The sequence below is a fragment of the Rhinolophus sinicus genome, linkage group LG03 (assembly GCF_036562045.2).
Source record: "Rhinolophus sinicus isolate RSC01 linkage group LG03, ASM3656204v1, whole genome shotgun sequence".
NCBI classification, from domain to species: Eukaryota; Metazoa; Chordata; class Mammalia; order Chiroptera; family Rhinolophidae; genus Rhinolophus; species Rhinolophus sinicus.
The window spans coordinates 5,220,617-5,246,804 of record NC_133753.1 but is presented as its reverse complement, the minus strand read 5'-3'; the positions used below and the strand labels follow the sequence as shown (position 1 = coordinate 5,246,804).

General features: G+C 51.1%; 1 protein-coding gene across 9 annotated transcripts in view; it reads right to left on the bottom strand.

Annotated features, from left to right (window-relative positions):
• BCL11B (BCL11 transcription factor B) overlaps positions 1-26,188 on the bottom strand; it is a 95,289-nt gene that overhangs the window by 53,381 nt on the left and 15,720 nt on the right. For 5 of the 9 annotated variants that reach the window (XM_074326958.1, XM_074326956.1, XM_074326959.1 and 2 more), the window contains exon 3: positions 1,975-2,190. The exons of the other annotated variants lie outside the window; for them this stretch is intronic. In XM_074326958.1, the coding sequence (XP_074183059.1) occupies positions 1,975-2,190 (216 nt within the window). The remainder of the gene's footprint in view (positions 1-1,974; positions 2,191-26,188) is intronic. 9 annotated transcript variants of the gene reach the window in all.

Below are 26,188 nucleotides of genomic sequence, written 5' to 3'. Positions count from 1 at the left end.
TCCGCCTGATTTGCACAGTGTCTGCAAACTAGGTGCCCAAGAAATGGCCTTTAGTGGAAGAATGAATCAATGAATGTGAGCTGTGAGACCTCAACATCTCTGAACCTCACTCACTCATCTATAAAGTGGGGACAGTGAACCTACCTTCTAAGATTGCTATGAGGATGAAATTCAAGCGTGTACACAAAACACCTAGCACAAGGCAGCACACAGTAGGCCCTCAACACACGGTCCCTATAAGGAAGCAGGTAGTACTGTGGCTGATAGGGGGTATGTGAGGCATGTCCCCTGAATGTGGGCAGAGGCATGTGGTTCAGGGGGGAGAGGAGTGGCCTTCTCAGGAGGCATCCTGATGACAAATCCCAGGTCCCCAACTTTGGCCCAGCTGCTCATCCTGACCAAGCCTTAACTTCGCCACCTACAAAATGGGGATATAACAGGTCCCACATGGCATGGTGGCTTTCAAGCAGAGCCAGAGACAACAGAGGGTTAAGCAAAGTCCCAAACACCCCTCTGCCAGGGAGATCGTGTTTCTGCACCACAGAACTTGACCGAGTCCAGTCATCAACAGCCAGGCTGATCTTTGATAGCTCGGCCCCCCCTGACTGGCTGCAGGGGCTGCAGCTAATTACAGGAAGGCATGAGGGCAGGGCAGCCACCCAGGCTGGCACCCGTTGCTCAGCAAGCAGGGGTGACACAGACCTACAGAGCTGGGACAGGAGTCCCAGTCACCCTGGGCAGCAGGCCGGTCTGGCTTCTTTGCAAGTGATGCCGACTCCTTCACAGGCAATTTCATCTTTGCTTTGTGCACTCAGCCTACTACCTATGACGTCACCATCTGTCATAATGGGGGCTTGAAGGCTGCAGGCCTCCCCACCATCAGGAAGGCCCAGGGAGCTGTGGACCCTGGATCTGGGGCTACCTGTGGCCGTCTTCGGGGCTATGGCTTCAACAGGGACCATCCTTGGGACAGCTTCAACTAAAAGCAAACCTTGCCCAATAAAAATTGTTGTCCTTTCACCACCCAAGACCAGAGAAAGCCTGCACTGTGCCCCAGCTCTGCATCCACCCTCTCCCCTCCTGGCTCCTGCCTAGAAACCGGACGACGGACTCTCACCACTACCGCTTGCGTCTTTGTCAGCATCCGGCTCCTGTGGTCTCAATGAGTGTCACACCAGGCAGGCCCTGCCAAGACACTGGGCAGGAGAGGCCCCTGCCCGAAATTCCGGGGCTCCAGGCCAGAGTAGAAACTTGGGTCTTGTTTGGGGACAGGAGGGGGATGCAATAGCCAGATCATGTCACTACACTGCCCTCTGTGTGCCCATCTGTAAAATGGGCAGCCACACCAACCCAGAGCTGGACGCACAGTAGGTGCTCAGCCCCTCAGGTAAACACATCACCCTGACCCTGCCCCCAACACGCCTCACAAGGTTTCACGCCCTCCCTGGCCCCAGCTGAAAGGCTTCTTTACAGTGACTTTTTTCCTCAAAGTTAATGGACAACATGTTTTCACAAAAAGAAACTCCCGCAGTTTGGATGGCTCCACCGATGTACACAGACAACCAAGGAATCTTCTCCTAGCTGTGTCTTGGGGAGGAGGGTAGTGACTGGGGCGGGGGGAGGGGGTGGTAGTGGCGAGGGCAGAAGAAAACCTCAGATGTTAAGCGTTATCCAATTAAGCTTTAGCTAAACAGCCCAAAGAGATGAAATTTGGAGGCTGGGGAAATGCATTCTGGGAGAGACTCTCAGAATGGGCGGAAGTGAGGGGGGACCTCCTAACCAATAGGGCACTGGCGTACAGTTCTGTTGACATCCTTCACCATTTCCCCCGGTGCCCCCCAAAAATGCCTTTGGGGTGAGGGTTGCACGTCCCCCCACCTTGTCCCAGCCCACCTGGGAGAGGCAGCTGCCAGCTCTGCCCCTGGGCACACCCCACCCCCCGGGAGCCCGCCCCCCATCGCGGCCGTCTGTTACCTGACAACTGACACTGACATCCAAAGGGAGCCTCCGTGCGACCCTCACCCTGAGTCCCGTCACCCGAGACAGGGTGCCCGCTGCAGCACGGCAGCGGGAAGCAGGGCGGCAGAGCGCCCAGGGCGCGCAGAGGTGAAGTGATGACGGATGTGTGAGGGTGGGAGGAGGAGGCAGCTATGGGGGCCATCGCTGGCAGCTGGGCAGGCCTGCACGGCCCTGGAGAAAAAACAATAGAAAAGACTGGTCAGTGGGGCCCTGGACTGTACACGGGGCTCAGGGTGCGGAATAGGGGCCCCGGGCAGAGGGCTGCAGGCTGCCCTCCCAGGGTGCCAGGCCCTGCAGCGCAGACAACCGGCACACAGGCAGGGGCCTGAGGGGTCCTACTTCCAGCTGCCAGGTGGGGCTTGGGGCCAGACTCCCTTCCCTGGGCGCCTAACGCAGGGAGCTGTCAGGGCCCCCACTCCCAGGAAGGTCCCCACAAGTAGGGACTTCTGGAGTGTTCTGGAGCAAGCTCCATTTGGGGATTTGTTCCCCAAAATCTGGACCACCTCCCTCTGGGAAGATCCAAGCCACCTGGGACACCTCCGAGCGCCTGGGCACCGGTTAACCTTCGGCTTGGTGGACAGCCAGCTAACTGGTGCCTCTCACCAGTCCACCGTCCTCGTAAGTGACCCAAGCCCCGAGGCCTTTCAGAAGGCTTTGAACACTCTCCTAGAAAATCCTGGCACTGCCCAGCACCCCTCCTAACACCTCCCGGGTCTGACAGCCACGACACAAGGCCAGGGGCCTGCCTCGCCTCAGCTCCCCGGCATGGCCTGTGTTTGATTTGGCCGTTTATCTTAAACGGCTAAGAGACCACCAGGGCAAAACATTTGTGTGAAGCCCTTGCCAAAACCACAAGTGAAGAAGCCCAAATTCCCTGGGTAAATAATTGAGCGGGGAAGCATCAGAGAGACAAAAAGAAAACATCAACAAGACAAGCAGTGGGCCCCGGGCCGACTCTGCCAGGGAGGCCACCCGACATTGCTCGTTGCCCCACACAGGTCTGCAGTGGGGGCATGGGGGGAATCTGGATATGCCCACTCCACGGCCCTAGTGGGATTCCCCCATCTGGAAGAGCCACAGGGCCCTGCAAACCCTCTGTGAGCCAGAAGCCACCAATTTTCACCTTAAGTGAGATTCCCAACATGCCACGGGACTGGGCTTAGGAGACCCATTGCACAGACTGGGAAACTGATGATGTGACCACAGAAAACTGCAGACACCAGCAGCCAGCCCACCAAAACCCTGGCCAACTGGCAACCAGGGTTCTTTCTCTGTGTTATCCAGGAGTAGGGGCATTGGGGCATTTAAAAAACCCTGCAAAAGTCCTGCCAGGAAGCGAAAGCTAACACCAACACCACCTGGGCCCCTCGGGGCCAAGGAAGACCTCCTGCTAGGCCAGGCCCAGAGCCCTGAAGCCAAGGCCTCAAAAGGGCGTGGCCAAGGACCTATAAACAGTTGCAGCCACAGATGCTGAGCAGAAGGCAATGCCCCAGATTTAGTGCAGGTCCCCAAGGAAGGTCGGCACTTGAGACTAGTGTCACTGGCCTCCTCCCGGAAGCCTGCCCTGACCAGTCCTTACCTGAAACCCCCCTAGACACTGGACACTGCACATCTGATTTGTCTACTACAAAGACCCTGCCTCCAGATCACAGAAGGCTCCGGCTCATCTGTCACTGTGACAATGGCTTTGTACCCAATGCCTATCACAGCCACCCCACTCAGCAGGGAGGACCATCCCCCTTCCACAGGGGGTAAACTGAGGCTCAGGAAGGTCTGGGACTTAAACCCAGTTGTGTCTCCAAAGTCTGGATGTGCCCTGCTTCCCCCGGGGGCTGCAGCGGGGGTGGAAGGGCCAGGGCACCCAAGGATCCTGAGAGGGAGGGCAGTGGCGGGTGGGGAAGAGCCTGAGGGTCCGTGGGCACCGTCAGACCATCAGAAACTCCAAAAGAGCCAATCCGGGCAGGTTCCCAGATTCTGGGTGAGGCCACGACACAGCCACCACCATTTACCAGGGCTGAGAAAACCAGCGGGAGCCACAGGGACCTGGTGACCACTGTCCAGTCCTGAAGGAGCAGAAGCTGTCTTCACAGCTGGGAGGTAACCACAGGGCAGCTCCAGCCCACCCCTCTCCTGGAAAGGTCAGCCTTCGGCCCCAGTCAGGAAAGGCAAAGTCATCCCCAGCTCCGGGAGGGAAGGTGGCCATGCTGCCCCTGGAGGGGATTCTGGGCCTCATTAGGAATTCTGCCCTAGCTGAAGTCCACAGGCTCCAGGGGCCGGAGCAAGGGAGACAGGGGAGGGGCCAGCGAGGGGGAGAGGCTTCCAATCCTAAACAGCCCGCAAAGGACCCTTGATGTTCTCAGAGGACCCTCTGCTCTGGGGGAGGTTCCCTGAGGAACTGCTTAAGCCCAGAGCTCTGCCCAAGGGTGGAACTGCAGAAATCCTCTTCTGAAGCTAGTGCCAAAGCCCAAGATGCTGAAAGAAGCCACCTACTGTATGATTCCATGTGTAGGACAAGTCCAGAACAGGCAAATCCATAGAGACAGAATGTCAACGAGTGGGAGGGGAAGTGAGGGCTCATGGACAGTGGGTGATGAAATGTCCTGGCATTCGATAGTGATGACAGCTGCCCAACATTGTGAATATACTCAAAACCATTGATTATACACCTTAAAATAGTTAAAATGGTGAATTTTATGTTATGTGAGTCTTAGCTCGATTTTTTTTTTAAAGCCCAACATAAAAGTCTCAGTGCCTGTCCCAGGTCACCTCCCAGCCCTCAATCCTCCTCAAGGAAAGGGTGTCTGCCTTCTAAAGTGCATCCAAGAAATCCAGAACACACCTGACGGAGTGCTTGAGACCTGTGAAGAGATTGACATGCACAGAAGAAGGCCGGAGCTCAGAAGCAGCCTTGGAGCCCGAGGCCTGGATTCCAATTTCTCCTCTGCGATTTCCTGGTCCTGTGACAAGGAGTGAGTCACTTTCTCTGAGCCTCTCCTTTAAAGGAAGGTCGACACGCCTGGCCAGAGCAGAGCTTCTAGTAAACACTCAGTAAGTAGTCGCCATCATTCATTTATCTTCCATGCTCCCCATGGCTCACCTCATAGCCTGACCCTGATGTCTGTGGGGTGCTCTGAGCCCTCCCGAGCCCTGCAAGGCACGCCTGCAAAAAGCACTTTCCTTTTGAGGTCTAGGAGGGTTCCCCTCTGGAACTGGAACAGACACACGTGCGCCGAGGTATGTGGCAGAGGGACGCCAAGACGCCATCTCAGCTTTATGTGGGATCCAGGTGGCTTAAAAATAAAACCCTGGCTGGCTGGATTCCTTATCACGGAATTTCACTTTCATTAGGGAAAAAGAAATAAACAATGAATACATATATCATCTCATTTAAGCCCAGCAGCAGTCTTATGTGGTAGGTAATATGACCCCCTCACAAATGAGGAAACTGAGGCTGGGTGCCCAGGACCACATGGTTCACAGCGGTCGGAATCTCACTATGCATCCTGTACAAAGAGGTACAAAACGGTCCAAAAATAAAACCCCTAAAATATTTAAGCTCCAAATCAAGGTGTAAGGTAATTTTTAATACATCCATTGAGAGGGGGGGTCTATAACCTATCTCCCTTCCAGAGGGGCCCTGCAGACGTTCCTGCTTCGTTCCTCACACATGCGCACTTCCCCCGTGAACACGCCCACACCAACCAGCATGTAGACACAAAAACGCGCCTGGAAAAGCCCCAGCCTGGTTTTGAGGAGAATGTGAGCCTTTCCCAATGCTGAATCCTCGGGCGTCCCCTCCCACGTGAGAGGGTTACAGATTCCCAGCCAGCAAGAGGAGCTCTGGAATACACTGTGCAGATGTATATTTTTCTCCCTACCGGTGCCTTTCAATTGATACATTTTTTTAAGCCAAGAACTCCTACTGATCGTGCAAAAATGAGTCATAGATCCAGGAGGGCGACAGACAGACAGGGAGCTAGCGCCTGTGAGTGAGGGCCACTGGCAAGGAAACCTGACAATCCCCGCACCCCCTCCCCCCCATGCCAAGACATTAATTCTCACAAGTCGGAGAAAATTACTATGCATGAATGCAAAAAGCATGATCAGGAGTAATTAACATGGCTTCATATGCAAATTTTATTAATGCAGAAGTACAAAGTCATTATGCAAATGAAACTTACGTCAACTCTCTTGACAAATATTCATTGCTGAGGCTCAAGTTTCCCCCTTTATTTATTTATTTAATTTTTTTTTCTCCTCCCCTTTTTTTTCTGGGTCTTTTTTTTTCCTTTTTTTTTTTTTTTTTTTTTTTTTTTAGGGGCGCAGGTAGTGCTGGTGGCCGCTTTGGCAACAGCAAGCCACAAGGACTGTTTGACAAGTTTGCAAAGTTGTTTTTCAACCAGAGAAATTTATTCTTGCATTGTTGGGGGTGTTTTTGTTTTTTTTGGTTTTTTTGGTTTTTTTTTAGGTTGTTGGCAGGTACAAGACAGCTCATAGGAGAAGGGAAAAATAAAAAAATAAAAAGCTCTGGGCAGCCGGCAGCCAATCAAAACGCCAGAGCCTGTAATGAGGGCGATTGATGGCTGTTTGGCTTTTACTGCAGGGTAATGAGGAGGGGGAAAAATATGAATATTCATGAGACTATGCTCCTGCCTTTGATGATTAAAGAAATTTTTAATATTCAAATAAGCGCTTGCCAAGTGATTAACAAAGAACATGCACGCAGAAATATGGAAATAGGAGCCGGGAAAGATTTGAGAGGCGAACTGACTGCAGGAAAGGCAGCCCCAAATTTCATAAACAAGATAGGCAGATAACCCAATTCGCACGCAGACAAATAAAAACATTTCTTTCCGATCGCTTAAATATTTTGCCAGCTACTTTGTCTTAAGAATGATAAAAAAAGCTATGTATTAAGGGGGTGGGGGCGGGAGAAAAGGAGAAATCACATGAAGTCAAAGGCATTGCACACATTTAAGAATCATTATCCTGATTCCAGCCCACCCTGACGGGAAATCGGGGCTCTTTTTCTGCTTTGCTAAAGAGAGAAGATGGAGGGGAGCCAGCTTAGACTTGAAAACCCAAAGCCAGCCTGTTTGGGGCCCCACGTGGCGGTCATCAGGCCTAGGGCTGGCATTTCCCAGTGGTCATTTGTCGCTTCTAGGCTGGTTCAGAGGCCCAAAGACTGGGGACAGTGACCACTAGAGGGGGAGACAGTATGATTCTTGAGGTTCCCTCACCTGGAGAGCTCTTCCTCCTCTGGACTCAGGCCGAGGCCGAAACACATAAAGAAGGTGGTCACAGGGGAAAAGGGGGCGCAATCGAGAAGTTGAAAGGACTCAGACTTCAGCCTGGGGCCTGGCCTGGCCATCTCAGGGCCAACCACACGGGGGACCAGCTGCCACGAAGGGAAAGAACCTCCACTGGCCGCAGGCTCCAGGAGCTGTCTGCTAGGGCCACAGGCTCATATTTTAACAGCTCCACCACGGGTTCGCATGGAAGCACATCATAACAGCATTAGCTGGTAAAATGATCCTGCAGTTAAAATACATCTAATTAGCAGCCGATGACATCCATTTTGGCAATTTCCTATCTAAAAGAAGTGGAGTGCCACTTTAAAGGAGACAGGCCTAGGTACTCTCACCCGACAGGCCCTAATTCTCCTCCCAGCATTTGTCTCTTTCTCTTTCTCTTTGGTGGGGAGGGGTTTAGGGACAGGGGTGTGGCTGAGACAGCAGGAATAGAGAAGGATTCTACAGCACCTTCTTTGTTACTCAATTTCAGAGCTACTGGGTCTTGTGGTGGGTACTCAAAAAATAAATTCCTTCGCTCCACAGGTATTACTTCATGCCTTTTTTTCTTAGTTTTTCATTACCAAGATCTAGGAACCAGCAAAGACTGGAACTTGTTTTTCATGTCATTATAAATATAATAATAATAATAATAATAATAATAATAATAAAGCAAAGCAGAAAGGGAATCCAAGCAGTAAGTCACCTGCCAAGTCCTGGATGGGTCCCCAGGGCAAGCCCAGAAAGTGCATGATGTACCACATGGCTCAGGTCACTGAACCAAAGTGTTTGGGGGACCAAGAAGTTCTCTGCGGGAGCTAGGGTCCCCAGAGTCCCATTTCTGAATTCTTGTTCTAAGTCAGGCAAGTCCGAGCACCCATACGGGTCTCCAGGTCTCTGGCTGCCACGGGTTTGGGTTTGGGGGTGCATGTGTAAGAGTCCTTGAAAAGGGAGCAACGGGAGGGGTGATAGATAGGGTCTCCAAGGTCACAGCTATGCTTCAAGACGTGCTTCAGAGTCATTACATGGGAGACATAAAAACACAGTTCAAAGCCATGTTCAGCGTTTCCTGGGGCTGCTTGCTGAAAACAGCAGCACTTTCAGGTGGCTGGCAGGGTAGGGGTTCCAAGGCAGGTGAAAGAGCCTGGTGGGCTTGCCTCACCACCTGGGCAATCCAGAGGCCCTCACGTGCTGCCCACAGCCCTATGTGGACACCAGGGCATCAACCCGTGCCCACTGTCTCGAGAAGGCTTGGCCAATGAGAGGCGGCAAGAAGCATATCCCTTCCAGCACTCTGAGCCAGGCCGAGTTCCTCGGAGCGTCTCCCTCCCCCACACTCTGCGATCTGTCAACGGTGAATCACTAACCAATTCAACTGTTTTTCCCCCAGTTTGCTACACAGTTAATGTACCCTAGAAAGGAGGGAGGCGGGACCCAGGAACAATCAGGGCCCCCAACTGCACTGCCAAAGCCTGTTTTCCTCCTTCCACCAGGGCAGGGAACGTCCTCCCCAAAAGCTGCATCTTGCAATTAGAAGCAGGCACGCAGGCATACCGGGTCCAGAAACATTTACGTCCATGGCTGCCAAGCCTGATTTCCTCAAGACACAAGCCGCTGAGAGACTCTGGGCAGCAGGTCCCCTTTCTGCACCCAGAGCTAAGGATCAATGAAGTTACATCACAAATTGCCAAACCTCCTGTGGCCCTCCCAAAAGACCCAGTGAGGTAGCAGAAGGCATTTCAGGCGCTATTGGGGAGGAAGGCTGTGTCAGAACCATATTCTGTGAACTAGTCAGCGGAGGAAGGCAGAGGGAGCTGACCAGCGTTCGGGCTGACCATTCCAACCCCAAAGCAGGCATCCGTGGGGAAAACAGGAAACTTTGACTCTTTTGTTATGCTCAACACTTGGGGAAACTCCTCGAGCTCTCTGAACTGCTGGCATGCAAATAAACAGAACCACTTGTCCTGCAGCCTGACACTAAGGCCTATGCACCCTGGCTCCCAGACACACACAGAACAACAGATATGAGTCCTCCCGGGTGACCTCAGCAGGCAGGGCCACCAAATCGGGCCCCACGATCCTGGAATGGGCAGGCCTGGGGACAAAAGAAGGTGAGACCATGTGTTCCACTAGCTAGAAAATTGTGTGCAAGCACATTTATTATACAGAGATTTTATATATATATATATATATATATATATATATATATATATATACACACACACACGCATACACACACATACACATGCATATATCAGCAACGTGGACATGTTACATGCATCCTCTGGAATCCAGAGAGGCCGAGAACACACAGGAGGTGACAGATTCTCTGAATCTCACCAGCAAAAACAGCTGGCCAGCACCAAGTGGAGGAGTTGCCCCTTTTTCCCCATCCGGGCTTTTTGATCTGCTTCAAGCTTTAGCAGTTTCTGCCCTACAACAAATTATCCACAATCCTCCATTTTCTCTTAGGCTGCCTCAGGGCCCACAAATAGGCTGCTACACTTATCTTCACGACGTGTCCCTGGAGGAAACATGCAGTCTATAAACTGAAGTGAAAAGCTGGACAGGCAGTTTGGGTTCCAGGCATGAAGAATTCGGGACTTGGGGTCAGGCCCCTTCATTCCTTTCCCACACGGAACTTAGTGGTCAGACTCCAATGACCAGCTGGGCCAGGCACCCCTTAGAGCAGACCCTTTTTCCCCATAGTTTAGAGGGGAGGGACCATAGTCACGGCAGAAGTCACCTATCACATGAGGGAAATAAAGCAGGAGGTGACTCTTCACCGAACGAAGTGTTTTTCTTTCCCATCAGCATCCACTGTGCCTGATATCTGAGGAATGACCGGGAAACGCCGAATCCTGACACTTGTTAAAAATCGGGTTCTCTATAGAACACGCTTAAAAACTGGTGAGTTCAGGAAGTTGTTGTGGTTTGCAGGTCCCACAGCTTCCAACACAGCTTTGGCTCAACCACCCTGCACAGAGAGCACGACAGAATAAATAGAAGGAGGAAGTCTGAACTCTGAGAATCCTGGAGAATTAAGAATGAGAATAACACAGCCCAGCCAATCAAAGCAACATCAAGAAAACAGTGCCCAGCAAGGAGGTTAATGCGATGACTCCAGCCGAGAGCTGCCAGGACAAGAGAATACAATTCCAGGTGCAGACTGTGTTGGGGAATTGAGGAATGTCAGTATCACCACCTTTTTTAAGATCAGACCATAAAGTTCTACCTGGGCAGTTTAGAGACCATCCAACCAAGGGCCAGCAGGGTTCCTTAGGTGGGATAGAATTTTAATGTGGTTAGTAGGCAAAAAAAAAAAAGAAAGAAAGAAAGAAAGAAAATAATTCAAATTGTAGAAAAAGGGAACTTGCTATAGCTTAAATACATTTTTTTTTTGTTTTTAGTTGCATTTATTAGTTGTATGCAACTGGTCTCTGCTACTATAATAAAAAAAAATCTAACTCTCCCCCCGATTTTGTTGAGACTTTTATTCCTTTTCATTTCTTTTTCCCTTTTACTAATGGACATGTAGCATATTGAGGTTCAATGCTTTGCATCACGTAAGAACAAAATCTTTCTATGGCCTCTTTATGTTTCTAAGCCCAGTCTGAAATGTCACTGACTAAAGCATTGAACAGGGCTGTAATTACTTCCAACAAAGTAGTTAGTTCCTTTAACTGAGTTTTCTGCATGTAGATGGCATTTAATATACATATTGTGAGCCTTCCTTTCAGCACAGGTAGCATTTGACGACCAAAATCACAAATTTTCTTCTAAGGGAACAGTCTGACAGCCACCTTCTTGCTTATTTTTTGACATGAAATCCATTTTCGTCTCCTAACACCCCAACAGTGACGTGCAGTGTGTGCACGACAAAATTTGTAAAAATTAACACTTTGCGGGATTAATTTAATAAAGATTGGTTAGCACATTAACACGAGTAACATTGCTCCTTACGATTCAATCCAGTCAGGCTCCCGATGCCTCTGTTAGCAGAGGTTTACGTTCAGCTGAGGGTTATACCGCTATTTAATGTAATTAAAGAAACCGGTAGCGTAGTCCTCCATGGAAATAGCATTTCTACTGCAGAGTATTCCCACTAGAAATTGGGGAAAACCATAGCATGCTGACTTGGATTCTGCTGTAATTTTTTTTCCTTGGCTATCTCTGAAACGTAGCTGACGTGTTGGACCTAAGACTGAATTCACTACAGAAGCCCTGATAGTCATGCCTCGTCTCTAGCAGGAGCGCCCAACCTTTATTTGCCATTTATGTGCTTTTGGAACGATTAAAAATGTATATCTTTTTTTAAACCTGCAGTATATATTGGGCTGTAATTCTCTGCCCAGCAAACAGCACCCCCATAACCATGATTTTCCAGATACCCCACAACAACGTGGTGGATAAAAACACAGAGGCAGGACGGCCTCCCTGGCTTTTCTTTATACAAACAATGAGAGTGTAGCTGGGATCCCAACAAGCTCTGAAGCCCGGTTGGGACTAGAATTTAACTGTAACCTCAGAGGAAGAATGCAGCAAGCACTGCTCAGGAGGTCTCAGAAACCAAACAGGCACAAAACCAATCAGAAATAAAGAGAGAAAAAAATCTTTGCACCACATCGTTCAAAATGGCAGAGAAAATTAAGACTTGGGGCTGAAAGAAAGTGGACCTGACTCAGCTCTCCAGGCCCAAAGCAGCCTCCAGGTCTGCGGCAGCCTCCTGCCCTTGGAGCTGCCAAGTGCAAATAGAAGAAATAGAAGTGAGACCTGTCTCTAAACCTACTCGCTCCAGGTCCCTGCGGCTTGGAGGGGACTGGGTGGGTTTGTTTTTCTTCTCTAAATGCATCTTCATACCCTTATTCTACATCCTAATTTCTTTGGTGGGGGGGGGAGAGGCGGGGGGACATCAGTGTCACTTAAAAAACGTCACTCTGTTTTGCAAAATCCAGCAGCTTCCTTGGCAGCGAGAAAGGCTGGCTGGCATTATCCTCTCATTTGACAAAACTACTATTTCTGGGCATGTGCTCAAAAACAGGTAGGAAGCAAATGCTGAGAAATAAGGAAGTAAAAACAGCCAACAGATTCTTCACTACCAAGAACGCCAAGCGTAAACATGATTTATTTAGCTTTGTTTAACGCGTCTGTCCTCCATGCAACTATGAGCCCACTCGGGTTGAGGGGAAAGGTGGGGAGGAGGAGACAGGAAAGGGGGAGCAGGGAAGACGACAGGACTGGACACAGGGACTGGACGGAGAAAAGAGGCTGCAGCTCCCTGCCAGGACTTCCTGCAGGTTTCCGGTCAGAGTTTTAGGAGAACGAGCATCTTCTGCCCCCAACACGTGCATGTGTGTCAAAAGAAAGCTGCACTAATCTGCTGGTTAATTAACAAGCTGCCACTAACAAAAGATAGAAGACCCAGTTCATACAAACAATATTTACATGGGCGTTGCGTGATCTTGTTGCCCACTTCCCTTGCTTTTTTGCAAACCACGTGGGCAGGGACAAGCATGGAAGCCCCTCAGGTGGGGGGTCTGAGCTTCCAAGACTGGACATGGGGGAGTAGGGCTACTACCCTGCCTTCCTTGCCCATCCTTGCTTGCCCACATGGAACTGACTGAGGTCTGTATTCAATTAAGGAACACCAGACAGCTTTTGGCTCCATGCCTGTACCAACGCAGGCTACAGGGGGATCTGCCGGGCTCCCCACCCCACTCCAGCTCCAATGCCAGGAAACAAGGGTTCCCTCAAGTCCCCCGCAGAGAGCCACACTCCCCCTCCCTCACCCCAAAACTCAAGCCCGAGGTCTTAGCCTGGCCAGGGTGAACAACCAAATTCGTAAGACAAGCACCTGCGTTTTCTAAGCACTGCAAGACTAAACTGCAGGTTTGGGGGCCTGCCAGAGGGGATGCCCATTAAAAATCTAATTTGGGTCACGTTGCATTTGACGGAAAAAAAGAATCCAAGCCTCTTGGAGAGAAAAACAATAACAAAAAAGTAAGATAGAGCCCCAGCAAGACACTTGGGCCCTCCCGTTTCTCCAGTGAAGGTACCATTTCAGAGCAGCCAGCGATGCGCTCTGTGGGCATACATGCCAATTTTTCAGCTTCATGAGCTGGTGGCAAAAGCGAAACAAGAATTTCCTCACCAGTCTGCACAGAGAGCCTTCCTTACCCGCACCCAGCAAGACTGTGCACTTATAGACCACCTGCTGTATGCATTTCTCCCCAGCTCAAGTCTGCACTCTCTCTGCCCAAGTCCTCTCTTTCTGGAGCCAGACACCAAAAATCAGGAGATACCTTTTCTGGTATATTCAGGTCAAGGGCAACAGCAAACCCACTCAGTATTAGGGTTCTGAATCACATGGCAACCCCCAAACAAGGAGCTTGGGGGTTAGTCCCCTGAAATGAACGAGAATGTGGGCAAGCATTTCCTATTGGTAATGGGTTACTAAATTGAAAATGCAAGGCCTCCGCCTTACACTTCCCACTAAGTTCCCTAATCTTTCCCCTTAGCATTGAACCTGACATGCTACACGAGTAGCCATGCGATTCCTTGCCCTTATGCAAGCTAGTCACCCTGCCCCCACGGACTGAACAATGACAGTCTACTCTTTTATGATGTCTTTAAAATCAGCAATTACTTCACTCCTATGGGTTTGTTTTCCTATGTGGACGGTTGCAGGAGTGTAAACAATTGGATAGCCCCATTTGATTGATGAAGAAACTAAGAGATGGACTGGTTTGCCCTGGGCCGTTGAGGAGCAGACATATTTGAGACTGTGCTGTGTCTGCCACACCTCAAACCCAGGGCTTCGACACCAAGATGGCCCCTTGTGCTCCGGCAACAAGTCTGAGCAGTGCCTGAACCCCGGAAGTCTAACCAGCATTGAGGCACTGCTCTGGGAGGACATGCTTCAAGAAAACCCTGTAAGAACATCTAGATTTCCCAAAGTAATAAAACTGAAGATGCTTAACTGCACGTCTGAAGAAGGCCTCCCTCGGATCCTCTGTCGACCAATTCTACTGGTATTTATTTCAACATGATCCCGCTGACAGAATGCCCCCTTCCCAAGCAAATCTGCCACACGTAGCTCCTGAACAAAGCAAGGCAAGTCACCTAAACCCTGCAGAGTTGTCAGGCTCAGAACAACACACTGTGTGCGTGCCTGTGAGGCAGCCCACCTGCCAGGTAGACACAAAGGTGTGTGCCTCGGAAGGAAGCAGAGCACCCAGAGGCTGCACGCTCTCTTCAAGGAGTATTCTGGACAAAAACCTTCCACCACTCTGCCCCAAGCTTTAACCTGGAACTACAGGGAGAAATCACCAGTAATTACTACAACTGTGAATCGTCAAAATAACGAAAACAGATGAGTTCACCTCCTCCTCCATTCAGTCAGCCCAACCACAGGTTGCCTGTCTTTCAGGCAAAACATGAACAATCACCCCCACAACACACACCTTGTCTCCAAAATTCCTAAAATGTAGGTCCTTCTAAATGAACTGCAGGGACCTAGGATGGGCCCCTCGAACACACACACACATAACGAGTGTTTCATCTTTCTTTTTATGAAAGAATCCGGTAACATAAATATTGATCAAACATGAGAATCTGCCTTTTCAGTCTTGGACCATTATGAGTGCTGGACTGTGATCTTTACCTGTATTTACAGATATTCAAAGGCAGATTCTATCTTGTTAGAACTGTTATAAATGGACGTCTGAGGAATCACCAGCAAGTTCAGGCAGATACGGAAACCTTCCCATCCAGGACTGCCAGCAGCTTTGAGTTCCCAAGTGTTGAATTTGTTACCTTTTTCACAGGCCTTTCAAAAAAATAAATTGACAAATACCTTCAGATTCCTCCAACAGAAAAGCTAGCTGCTCAAAGTTCAGGTTAACTAAATCTGAAATTTTTTTTTTTTAAGATCAACTCTTAACTCAAAATGCCATGAAGTTCCTGTAGCCTTTGAGAGCACAGAGAATGCAGTATTCTGTTATGATTTGGGTCAGCCCAAATCATAAATAGAGATATCAATGTTGTTTAATTACCTTGATTCTTGTTACAGCAAATCTCTGAAAATAGAGACACGGTTCCAATTCTAGCCTAGAAAAGCTGTCACAGTGAAGGTAAACTTTTAATCTTCTATAGCCAAACAGCATACATTTTTATTTCTGGGAGTAACAGTTTTGGGAAAATGTTTGAACATTTCCTTCAGAGCTTTGTGGTAAATATGTTGGGCGTCCAACCACTGCTTTTCTGGGCTTTAAGGGCCTGCTGGAGTACTTTAAACAATTGGAGGCCAATTTTTAAGAAGCAAATATAGAGACTCTTAGTAAGGTGACCATTTGCATACAAATTCTCTTGGGGGGGTATTGAAAAACAACGGGGGGGGGGGGGCTGAAGGAAACACTGACATTAATTTCCTGTAATTCCACCAGGCTTTCTGTCCCATTCTAGTGGAGGGTCCCATTTCCACACAACTGGGAAAATACTTTTGCTCTTGAGTATTTTAAAATTCCAGCCTCAGGAATTCCCTCTAGAGAAGCAGGCTCCCTCTCCTGCCAGAGGGGAAGGGAGAGAGAACTCCAAAGAAAACCTCTTCTGGACACGACTGTTTGCCCTGGATAGACACAAAATGCAAAAGAGAACTCGGAGATTCCTTTCAACGTGGCCTCACCTGGATCTAGGGAAGTGCCAGGCTGTCTGGCCAGCATGGGCTGGGGAGCGCGGCGCTACCCTTCAGTGCTCCGGCGCCCGGAGGAGAGGGGATCCCCGGGCGCCCCCAGGGCCCAAGACTGCCACACGAACAAGGATCCCTGCCCCTCACGCGTGACGGTTTCGGGGAGGAGGCCACTGGCAGGAGTTTTCAGAGTCCTGAAATGCAATTCTCCACGCCTGGGAAGGTCACTAGCCCGGGAGCGCGCCGGGGGTTCGGGGAGGGGGCGAGAGTGGAGGAGGGGCGGCCCAGCGCACAAAGGGGCCCCAAGACGGCGGGCTCCCCGCCCTTGACCTTGGGTCTCCGCCTCCATCCATCTCCGCCCGCTGCCGGGGAAAGGGGCTGGCCCCGGGCCAGGGGCGCGCTCCACAGGCCTCAACGGGGCCGGGGGGGGGGGGGGGGGGAAGGGGGGGAGGTAGGCTCCGAAAAAAGACTCAGGCACTGCAGAGTGCTCCCTAGAAACCTGCATTCCAACTACCCCCACTCCTTTGGGAGCCGGGTCCTGGGGCAGCTCCGATTCACTGCACACATACCCCCAACTCAAAAGTTGCCTGGATGCACGAAGGGAAGCTTCCTCCCTTTGCTTAACCCTACGACTTGCCGGGCCCCCGCCTTCCTCGGACCTGGGCCGAGAAGGGGAGGGAGGCTGTCACAAGAGGAAGAAAGGAGCGCGCCTTCCCGGCGAGGCCAGACACGGGCAGGGTCAGCTGTGCCTCTGCCCGCCCCTCGTCTCCCCTCTCGGGCAGCTGGCCCATTAAGTCCCCGAATTATGCATGGACCTGGAGCCCCCTCCGTCCTCCCGCCCCAAGAAGACACAATCAACGTGCACGGGTGGGTCTGGCGAGCAGGAAGGAGGTGGCTCATGGTCGCAGAGCCGCGCGCCGCCGGGGCACAGAAAGGAAAGTCAACGAGGCCGGCTGCCCGGCGGAGGCCAGGCTCGCCCAAAGGCCCCGGAGCAGCGGCTCCGAACTCCCGGTGGAATCCAGTCAGCAGGGGAGGGGCACGGACTGCAGGGGAGGCCCCCGGCGCAGTCACAAAGTTGCCAGTGTCCCCGCATTTCCCGTGCGGGGCCGCGAGGTGCAAATCGCTCTCGCGCCCCCGCCTGAGCTCTGCTCCACTCGCCTCGGAAAAGGCCATTGTGTGCCGGGACTTGGCAGTGAAGAGAGACTAATGGACCCCAACCTTGGAGCCCCTAGGGGGCGGAGCCTGAAGTTCCCCCGCCGGCTTGGCAGAAGGAGCACTGTGCCTGCCCCTCCCGCAGAGGAGGGGATGATTTGCAATAAGTGTGTACGGTCTGCGGGGAGAAAAGGGGCCCTGGCGGGAGGACGGATCGCTAGAGACCCGCGGAGGAGCAAAACGAGTCTTGCAAGTTGCAACCGTCGGGGCACACGGGAAATTGCATTAGCGGTGAGGCAGGTGGCGCCTGGTTTCATGGGAGCGGGAGAAGAGGTTCAGTCTCAGAGTTTGAAAGGAACGACTTTGATGTCCATCTCCCCACCCCACCCCACCCCCGTAGTCTCAGAACGCGCCAAGGACCCTGGCCCCAAAGCGCTTGGCAGTCTTGTGTCCCCACCGCACACGCGGTTTTCGGTTTTTGTGTCCTGACTGCCGTGCTCCGTATGGCAGGGCCCTGACACTGGACTGACCGTGTTTGCTGTCTTGGGCCCGTTTGTTTCTGGAAATGATTCTCTCTCTCTTTCCCCTTCTCTCCAAAGCAAAGGTCAGGTCAGGAAAATTACAGACTTCTTTTTCCCAGTGAATAAAGTCGCCTCCTTCGCAGGGAAAGTTTTACAAGCCAATGATGTCGATGATGCAGAGAGGACCACACTGTTTAGATTTCTTAATTGGCTGGCTTTGAACTCGCGGTGGGAGAGGGAAAGAATCTGCTCAGCTCCCTTGGAGAACTTAGCTTTGTGGGGTCTACCAACCTCAGCTGACTTAGCCAGTCCTGGAGGGGGAAGGGGTCATCAAAGGTTAGTCCTGTTTCTCCTTAAGGAAGAGGAAGAAACTAGAGAGTTGATATCACACTGAGCCCAGGTCAGGCAGTCCCTGGCCCCCAGCCCCAAGGGAGGACCGACCCCCCAGGACCCCACTGGGGGTACACTCTCCAGATGCAATGTTCTACCTCCAAAAAGCCTTTGAAACAAAGCCAGTGCTTTCTCTGCTGATTTCAAGGATCCCTTTGGTCCCTGAAGTCAGGAAAGTGGCACTGTGTCTTCTGGACACTGACGGATTGGACAGCTGTCCTCACTGGCGCTCCATCAGAGTCCAGACTCGGAGGGCTGCCAGACCAAGAGACTGTGCATTGTGGTTTCACCTTGGGTGGGCGCTGACCCATGCTTGCACCTGTTTGCACCTTTGAGTCTGGATTTATCTGTTTCTAAGGCTATGTCCATACCTGCAACCTGAAGGCTCTGGCAGCTGCCCAGGGACTCAGCCCCAGGGGGTTAACAGCCCTGATCAAACATTGTCTGGGCTTATAGAACCAGCTGGCTGTCCTGGGCTGGGCGTTCACCCTGCCCTGAATGGCTGAATAGCTGTCTTCTCTCCACACGAGGAGTGGGGGGTTCTGACTTCTCATCTCCAACAAAAGGCCATTTTGTTGCTATTTTTCCACCCAAAGGAGATTGGGGTCCCAGTTTCCATGTGTAAGGAGCAGCAGGCAGCTCCTTTTCCAAGACCTATCTCTCATCAAAGGGGCCCACCTCGCCATCCCAGGCCACCCCTCTCACACCCAGAACCCTCAGCACAGACTCCCTCCTCCTTCCTAAGCCACCACCCCCCTTCCACATCAAAACCAGCAGACCAGCGGGAGGGCCCTAAGAAAACCCACTTAAAAAAATAAAATGGAGCCTACTAGAGGCCTTGCCTTCTCCAAAAAAGTCGCCCTGCCCCTGGGTTCAGCTGGGGGCCTCCAAGTCCTGATCACACACCTGCCGTCTGGGCTCAATAAGGGAGGGCCAACACCGCAGTCCCCTTAAGTCACTGCCTGCCACCTTGCAGTGCCTGGGTCAGGGTGGGTCCAGATTTTGTGGGGCCTGAGGCTTATACAATTTGGGGGGCCCTATTAACAACGACAACAAAACAAATATCAAAGCACATCTACAACATCAGGGGCGTGCCTGGAAAGGACCTGTGCACACGAGGGGTCCTGAGCCTAAACTCCGTCAACCTCAGTCAGTGCAGCAAATCCTCCCCGAAGAATCTTCACAGCTCGGAGCAGGAAGAGACCCGATATATCCCTTAGTATAATAATTTTTCTTTTCAGCCACCAGCTTCTTCTAAGAAAACTTGCTTCCTAAGCCTGATGTATAACAAATGAGGAAAGTCCGTCAAGGCTGCTGGGTGGGAAGGGGACTGAGGCAGAAGCTGGAATCTAAGGCCCCACCCCCTGTCAGGCTCCTGCCGCTGTTGGAAACCACTGGCAGCTGTTGGAAACCACTGGCCGCACCTTCTCACACTTCAGCTCAGGAAGCTCAGGCCCAGAGAGGGGGAAGGTCTGCTCAAGGTCACACAGCATGTCAGCCACAGGGCAAGGACGCCACCCTGGGTCTTGGGCCAGAGTCCACGATGCCTGCCCCTCCCCATGTGCACCCAGTATGCCTGTTACCAGCCGACTGAGTGGAGTCGGCTCCTAACAAGAAGGCTTTGCACAGTGGCAGTCGACACGAAATCCACAAGACGCATGTAGGTCAGGCAGGGCCCACTGTCCTGATTCATTCATCCCACGAGTCCCCACGTCCCATCACGGAGCTTCACCGTCAGACTGGAAATCACTCATTGCCTGGCTGGGAGCAGAAGGGACCTGTGGCAGGCACCGTGAAAGAACCACGTCATCCCCTGGGGTCTGGGCTCCCTGGAGATGACCCGGGTGCCACCCTGTGAAGGTCACTGGCCAGAAGTCAAAAGCCTGGTTTCTAGGCACAACCGTTCGGCTGATTCCTAGGGTGACAGTGCAAGGCGCTTAACTGAACCTCTCTGTGACTTGGTTTCCTCACCTACAAAATGAAAGTAATAACTGATTTACTGACTTTGTGGGGCAGACGCAGTTGATGGGAACATAGGATGAAATACGACCACGGGCAGAACCACCCCAGCACAGTGAGGAGCCCGACTGCGGAGTTTACACCCTGGACCCCTATTCACTGGCTGTGTGACCTTGGGCAAGTGACTTAGCATCTCTGGGCTTCAGCTTCCTCTTCTGGAAAGTGGCACTGATCCTACCACCGACATCATAGTTGTCGGGAGGGTTAAATCCCTTAAGATTTGTAAAGCCCTTCAAACAGTGACTGGCACATAGAAAGCTCTGATAAGTATGTGTTAAATTAAAAATCCAAATATGAAAAACTCAGTCTTTCTGTTTCCTGATGAAAAGATGAACCGAAGAGCTCAGCGGTGACAGCCAGGCTGCCTTCTTTATAGGGCTAACTGACGTGGAGCCCACTCCTAACAGATTCTAGAACTGGTGGTTATGCATTACTCAGGTGTGAAAATTAGTACACACACACACACACACACACACACACAAGCTGTCAAATGCCTAATAAAAACCTTAAGTCAACTGCTAACTATTTACTGTCAAATAAAAACCCTAATAATAATAATAGTAACTGAGGCTGACTTGGTTAGGTGCTGGGCACTGGAGTCCAGCTGTCTTTCTCTCTCACTCTCTTCCTTTACTTCCCTTCCTCTATCCTGAACTGGAAGTAAGGAATCACCTACATAAATCACAGATCATAAGGCCCCAAACCTAAAAAGCAAAGGAAAAAATTACCCTTTAGCTGGCCTGCATTTTTTGTCTTTGTTTTCATTCAGTAAAACTCTCCGCTACAACTCAATGCTACCATCCCCTTTTGCAGCTCTCTGCTGCTGACTCTGCACAGGTTTGCACAGATCACACAGGACCTTCAACAGGTCAGGAATTTCTCCCTCGTTTACCGGTAAGGAAAGCAGGGCTCTGCAAGGAGAAATGGTCTGTCTCAAGCCACAGGGCCAGGCAGCCTAGTATAACAAAAGGTCACCTCTCCTGACTCAAGATAATTGGGGCCTGGACTCAACCCTGCCAGTAACCAGTGGCACAAGCTCATACAAGTCCTTTAACAAGTAAGAATGCGAGGGTTGGCAATGAGATCCTTCCAGCCCAGGCCAAGAGGCCAGAATCTCCCTTTGCATCCTGCTGGTGACTATTATTAACCACAACTGACAATCCACAGGGACTAGTCTATGCACACATTGTCCAAATCAAACCTGATAATGAGACTCAAAGACAAGAAAGACTGTCTCCATTTTACAGGAAACCAAGACGTGGAGAGCTGAAGGTCACACAACAAGTCACTGGCGAAACCAAAATTCCAGCCCAGGTCCATCTGAATTCACACTTCATTGCTCTCCTTCCTGCCACCGACCTCTCCAAAACCTCCACCAGGAAGTACAGACAACTGCGAAGCTGCCACAGACTGTGGTCCAAAGTCTCTGGGGGCCTGAGAGCTCCTGGCCATAGCGGCAAAGGGACACACCTGGGATTGGCTTCAAGGACCACCTTGGATGGGGTCTAGAGGTACTGCCTGCCTCCAGTGGCTCCGCCAACCTCTCCCTAAGCCTCCATACCCTGTGTTATCCAAAGAAGCCAGGCAGATCCAGGTCTGACTCCACTTTGCTGTGTGACCTTGGGCAAGTCCCTTAACCTCTCTGAACCCCAGTTTAAACTAGGGTTAGAAATATCTATTCCAAGTGGAGTTAGAGGTATCTGTTTCAAAGGTGCTACCTATTTCAAAGTGAGTAACCCAAGAAAAACACCTAACACATGAGTTACCAGGTGGGCCCCTCTTCCCCACCACCCACCAACTCTGCCCAAGCTCTGGGATCAGCCCTGAAAGGCCTAGCACCTCACCCTGAGCCCAGGGTCACGTCCCTCAGACAGAACACTCCACTCTTCCTTGGTGCAATCAGAACTAATAATTAGCTGTCACGATTTAATAATAAAAAAAAGATAATCCATGCCACAACACACATGGATTTAACCAATCTTAATTTGGAGGGAAAATAACAACTCTAAATATATCAAATGCAAGTTTTTAAAGACAACCTGCAAGTGAGTTTATCTCCAGTTTCCAGCACAGGCAACCTATTTAGTTTCTACCCCTGGCCAAGCTAATATTCTTTTTTTTCGCACATTTATGTTATTATTTTTTAAAGTCTGAAACGAACATTCTCAGAGCAGCAAGTAAATCCTCAGGCTGATCAGAAGCCTTTTCTTCTCCAATGCATTGTCGGGCGATGGGTCACTGTCTGGGAACCCGGACCCCGGCCCATCTGTGCCCTACTGCTACTTGAACCACCCTCCACCCCAGGCCTTCAAGGTTCTAGATCCAGCATGGAGACTTGGAAAGTGGGGGGCCATTGCAGCAGGGAACTGCCTGCCACCTTCAGCCCAGGGGGCTCTGCCACCTCCTGTCACCTGCTGCCTGTCTCCTGCATCTCTCCAGAAATCTGACATTTGGGGTTTAAGGGGAAGAGAAAGGAAAGGCAGAAAGCAAACTTATGACTGACAGCGGATGGCTCATTTCTCCCATTACGGAAGAGGTGATAACATGCAAGAACAAATTACCTGCGATCAAGAGCCTCTCCCCTCCAGTAGCTATAAAATGGGAATTCTAAGGAGGAATCTGGAGGAAATGGCTGAGAAAGAGAGCCAAGATCAGTTTTCAAGATTTTTCACTGAGAAAAGCAAAAACTTTGTGCTGCCAAGCAGGGTCCTGAGCGTGGCTTTGTAGAAGCTGCCACTTTTCCATGTCTCCCTCCAGCGGGACTGTGTTGGGTGGGTGCTTGAACTCAGAAAAGTAGGTGCAGACGTGGAAACTGAGGCCCGGAAAAGAGACGGGACTTGCCTGAGTTGGCGCTGGAATTCCACCCCAGCCAGCTGACACCCAAGCCCGTGCTCCTTCAACCCCTGAGACGCAGGGCAACACACCGTCAGAGCATCATCATAGGGCAATAATGTGACCAAAGATGGGGGCTAGCAGCGGGGTGACACACACAACAGCACAACCATCATTCGGACATCGTTTCTGATGCAGAATTCTCAGAACCCAGAAAGCTTCCATTCTTTCCCCAATTCCAGGAGACCCACTGGAAATGACGAAGCTGGGGAAAGCAGAGGAAGGGGAGGGCCCTCATGTTTATAGCATGCGTTGCCGTGCACCAGGCACGTGCCACTTAACGTCACAATTACTGTTAGGTATGTTCCCAGATGAGGAAACTGCAGCTCAGAAAGTCAACTCTCGCTGCCTGAGGCTGGCAGGCAGCAGGGTGGCACAGACCTGGGCTGGGTCCTTTCCCACACAGCAGCACGAGCCTGCCTGATGCAGGCCACAAACCTCAAATCCCCCTAAGCCCCCTTTCCCCTCCCCCCCTCACGAGGCCCATCCCGGATAACAGCTCAGAGACTCCTGCTCTGTGCAAACTCTGAACCATCCTCATGGCCCTCCCGGGCTCTACCACTCCCATCTTCCCTTGATGGATGGGCCCCGAGTTCCATCAGAACCCTCAGAGAGGCAGGGACAGGCCATAGGAAGGGATCTGAAGAAACAGAAAGAACTCCTCTCTAGGCAGATAACTGCCCTGACACAGACCTTCAGGCCAAGCCCCTACCTCTGACCAGCTCCACACTCTGTCCCCAGATGGGACACAAGCTCCACAGACAGGCTTCCTCTGCCCATAGCGGACGCTCAGGGAGCAGGGCTCGGGCCCCAGAACACACACAGCAAGGCCAGGGACACAGCCTACCCACACGCTGGCCAAGTTCCCCACGTGGGACGGAGCTGAAGCCCTGATGGCCATCCTCCCGCCACGTTGCTGTCTCTGAGACTGTCATCCCATTGGGGACCCGGCGGGGATGCCCGAGGAAGACACAGGTAATAGGAACTCCGCTGATGAATGAATGAATGAATGAATGAATGAATGAATGCCCTGCAGGAGACTAAGCTTCAGAAACTTCCTCCTTCCACTCTCCGACTTCTTTATTTCTTAATCATTTAACAAAACAAAACAAAAAAAGGAATAATAACTACTCCTTTCACACCCGTATCTCCAGAATTACTGTTTCCCAAGAAAAGGGCTGATCCAGGGTCCAATCCTGCTATAATGACTGACAGCATTTCAACTCGGTTCTCACCCTGGGGACGCCCTTAAGGGTGGAAGGGACCCCACATATTTACAGGCCAGCCCTGCCCGTCCATTTCTGGAGCACTGCTTCTAGAAGCACCTGGCGGTGAGGAGGACAGCACACAGGAAAGGCAGGACGCTCGTGGCCACCGCGGACAGCCAAGCCAGAGGCAAAGTCCCAAGAATCAACAGCCACCGGCCCTGGGACAACAGTGGGGCATGGAAGGGCCGGAGCATCCCCTCCCAGCCACGGCCGGGAAGCAACAGGAGAGGCCTGGGCAGGCCAGTGGTGCCAGCGGTGCCAGCGGCATGGGCAGCAGCTGTGCGGATTTCCGGAAGCCCGGACGGAAACGCGCCTGTGATTCCTAGCCCCCCTCTTAAAATATAAAGACTCAATTATCTTTGAGCAGCTTGCTTTACACATGAATTGACACATTTATTTTACAATAAATAACTGAAAGTTATCTGTGTTTCCTTTACTGTTGATCTACACAGAGAAATAATAAACAGGGCTTGTCTACAAAAATGCAACCACGGCAGTCCTCAGAATTCAATTAAGCTAAAATAATTAATGCTCCCACCATATTAAATTACTTTATACATTTGAGCCACTGAAGTTTTATTCTTTAATCTTCCCTTTTTATTAAATAAAAAAGAAAAAAAAGTTGGTGCCAACGTAAGGAGGGGAAAGTGAAAAAGGAAGACTGGAAAGTGAAGAGCCTGGCATGCTGCTGAATGGAATGGTCGGCTTCAGCTGACACAGCATGGAGACTGTTTTGTGCCTTTGATTAAAATAACATTTTAAATGCTTTGAACAAACATATCTCTTTAGACTTCTAAGGGATTATTTTACATATTTCTTCAAGAATGAAAAAATCCATTCGTCCTGTTGCTGAACAGAAAAAGCCAAGAATGTCTTTCGTCACACATAAAATAAAAATACGGTAGGCTGCTGCAGCATTACAACCCCAAAAAGAGGGGAAGGGGGGAGGAGGACAAAACGCCTTGGAGATTAACTCTGCCTTTTATGAAATCATATTTAGGCGCTTTCTTAAACAAACCTACCCTCAACGATCTGCCGCCTCTCATGGGGAAATACCTTCAACGTGAAAAGAGAATTCAGATGGGTTTTTGGCAAAGGCAGAAAGTCTTTCCACTGAAACACAAGGAGAAGCCGGCATCTCATCGGCAGAAGCCACCCCTGAAAGGTCTGTGTGCACTGGTGCCAGGAGTTTATACCGCTGGTGAAAACAACTCTCGAGTGTCTGATGAAAAAAAGGAAGGGTGGGGACCCCAACAACACAGACAAAAGAGACCCAGCACCTGTCTCGCCTGATGGCTCCAGCCCTAACGAAGGAAGTGTCACTCAGATCTGCACAGAATTCAGAGACCAGGGTTTACGTGACCATGGCCTGGACATGTCAGACATTTTTCTCCATGCCCTTGGCACCTTAGGAGTGAGAGACTCTCGTGCTGGCACACACACCAAAAGCAAGGCCCACGGGCCAGTGTCCCCAGTGCATGCCACCAGTCTCTCCACGGGAGCGAGATCTCATCAATTCCATTTTACAGATGGGCAAAGTGAGGCCTGAGGTCACAGAGTAGCCGGGCTTGCTGCATTACCTTGCCCATGGATACACTAGGCTCACCCTCCGAGGAACACCCAGCCTCAGCCCCTCCAGCACCCCTGCTAGCTTCCTTGACTGAAACACGGTGGAGACGGAGCCACACATTTTCCCAGCTGGCCACCTACTTGCACACTGCAGAACTGACCTCCCAGAGGACAGTTCCAAAGCATTTATGGAGCCCTGCTCATTTAATCCCAGCATCAAGCCTGCCAGTGTTAGCACTCCCTCTTAACAGATAAGGAAACTGAGGCTCAGACCTGCGTAGCATCTTGTCCAAAGTCAACCATCAGGATTCAAACACTCATCGGCATGCACTCTAATGCCCACTTGCTACAGGACAGGCTGCCACTTCTAGGGGACACAGC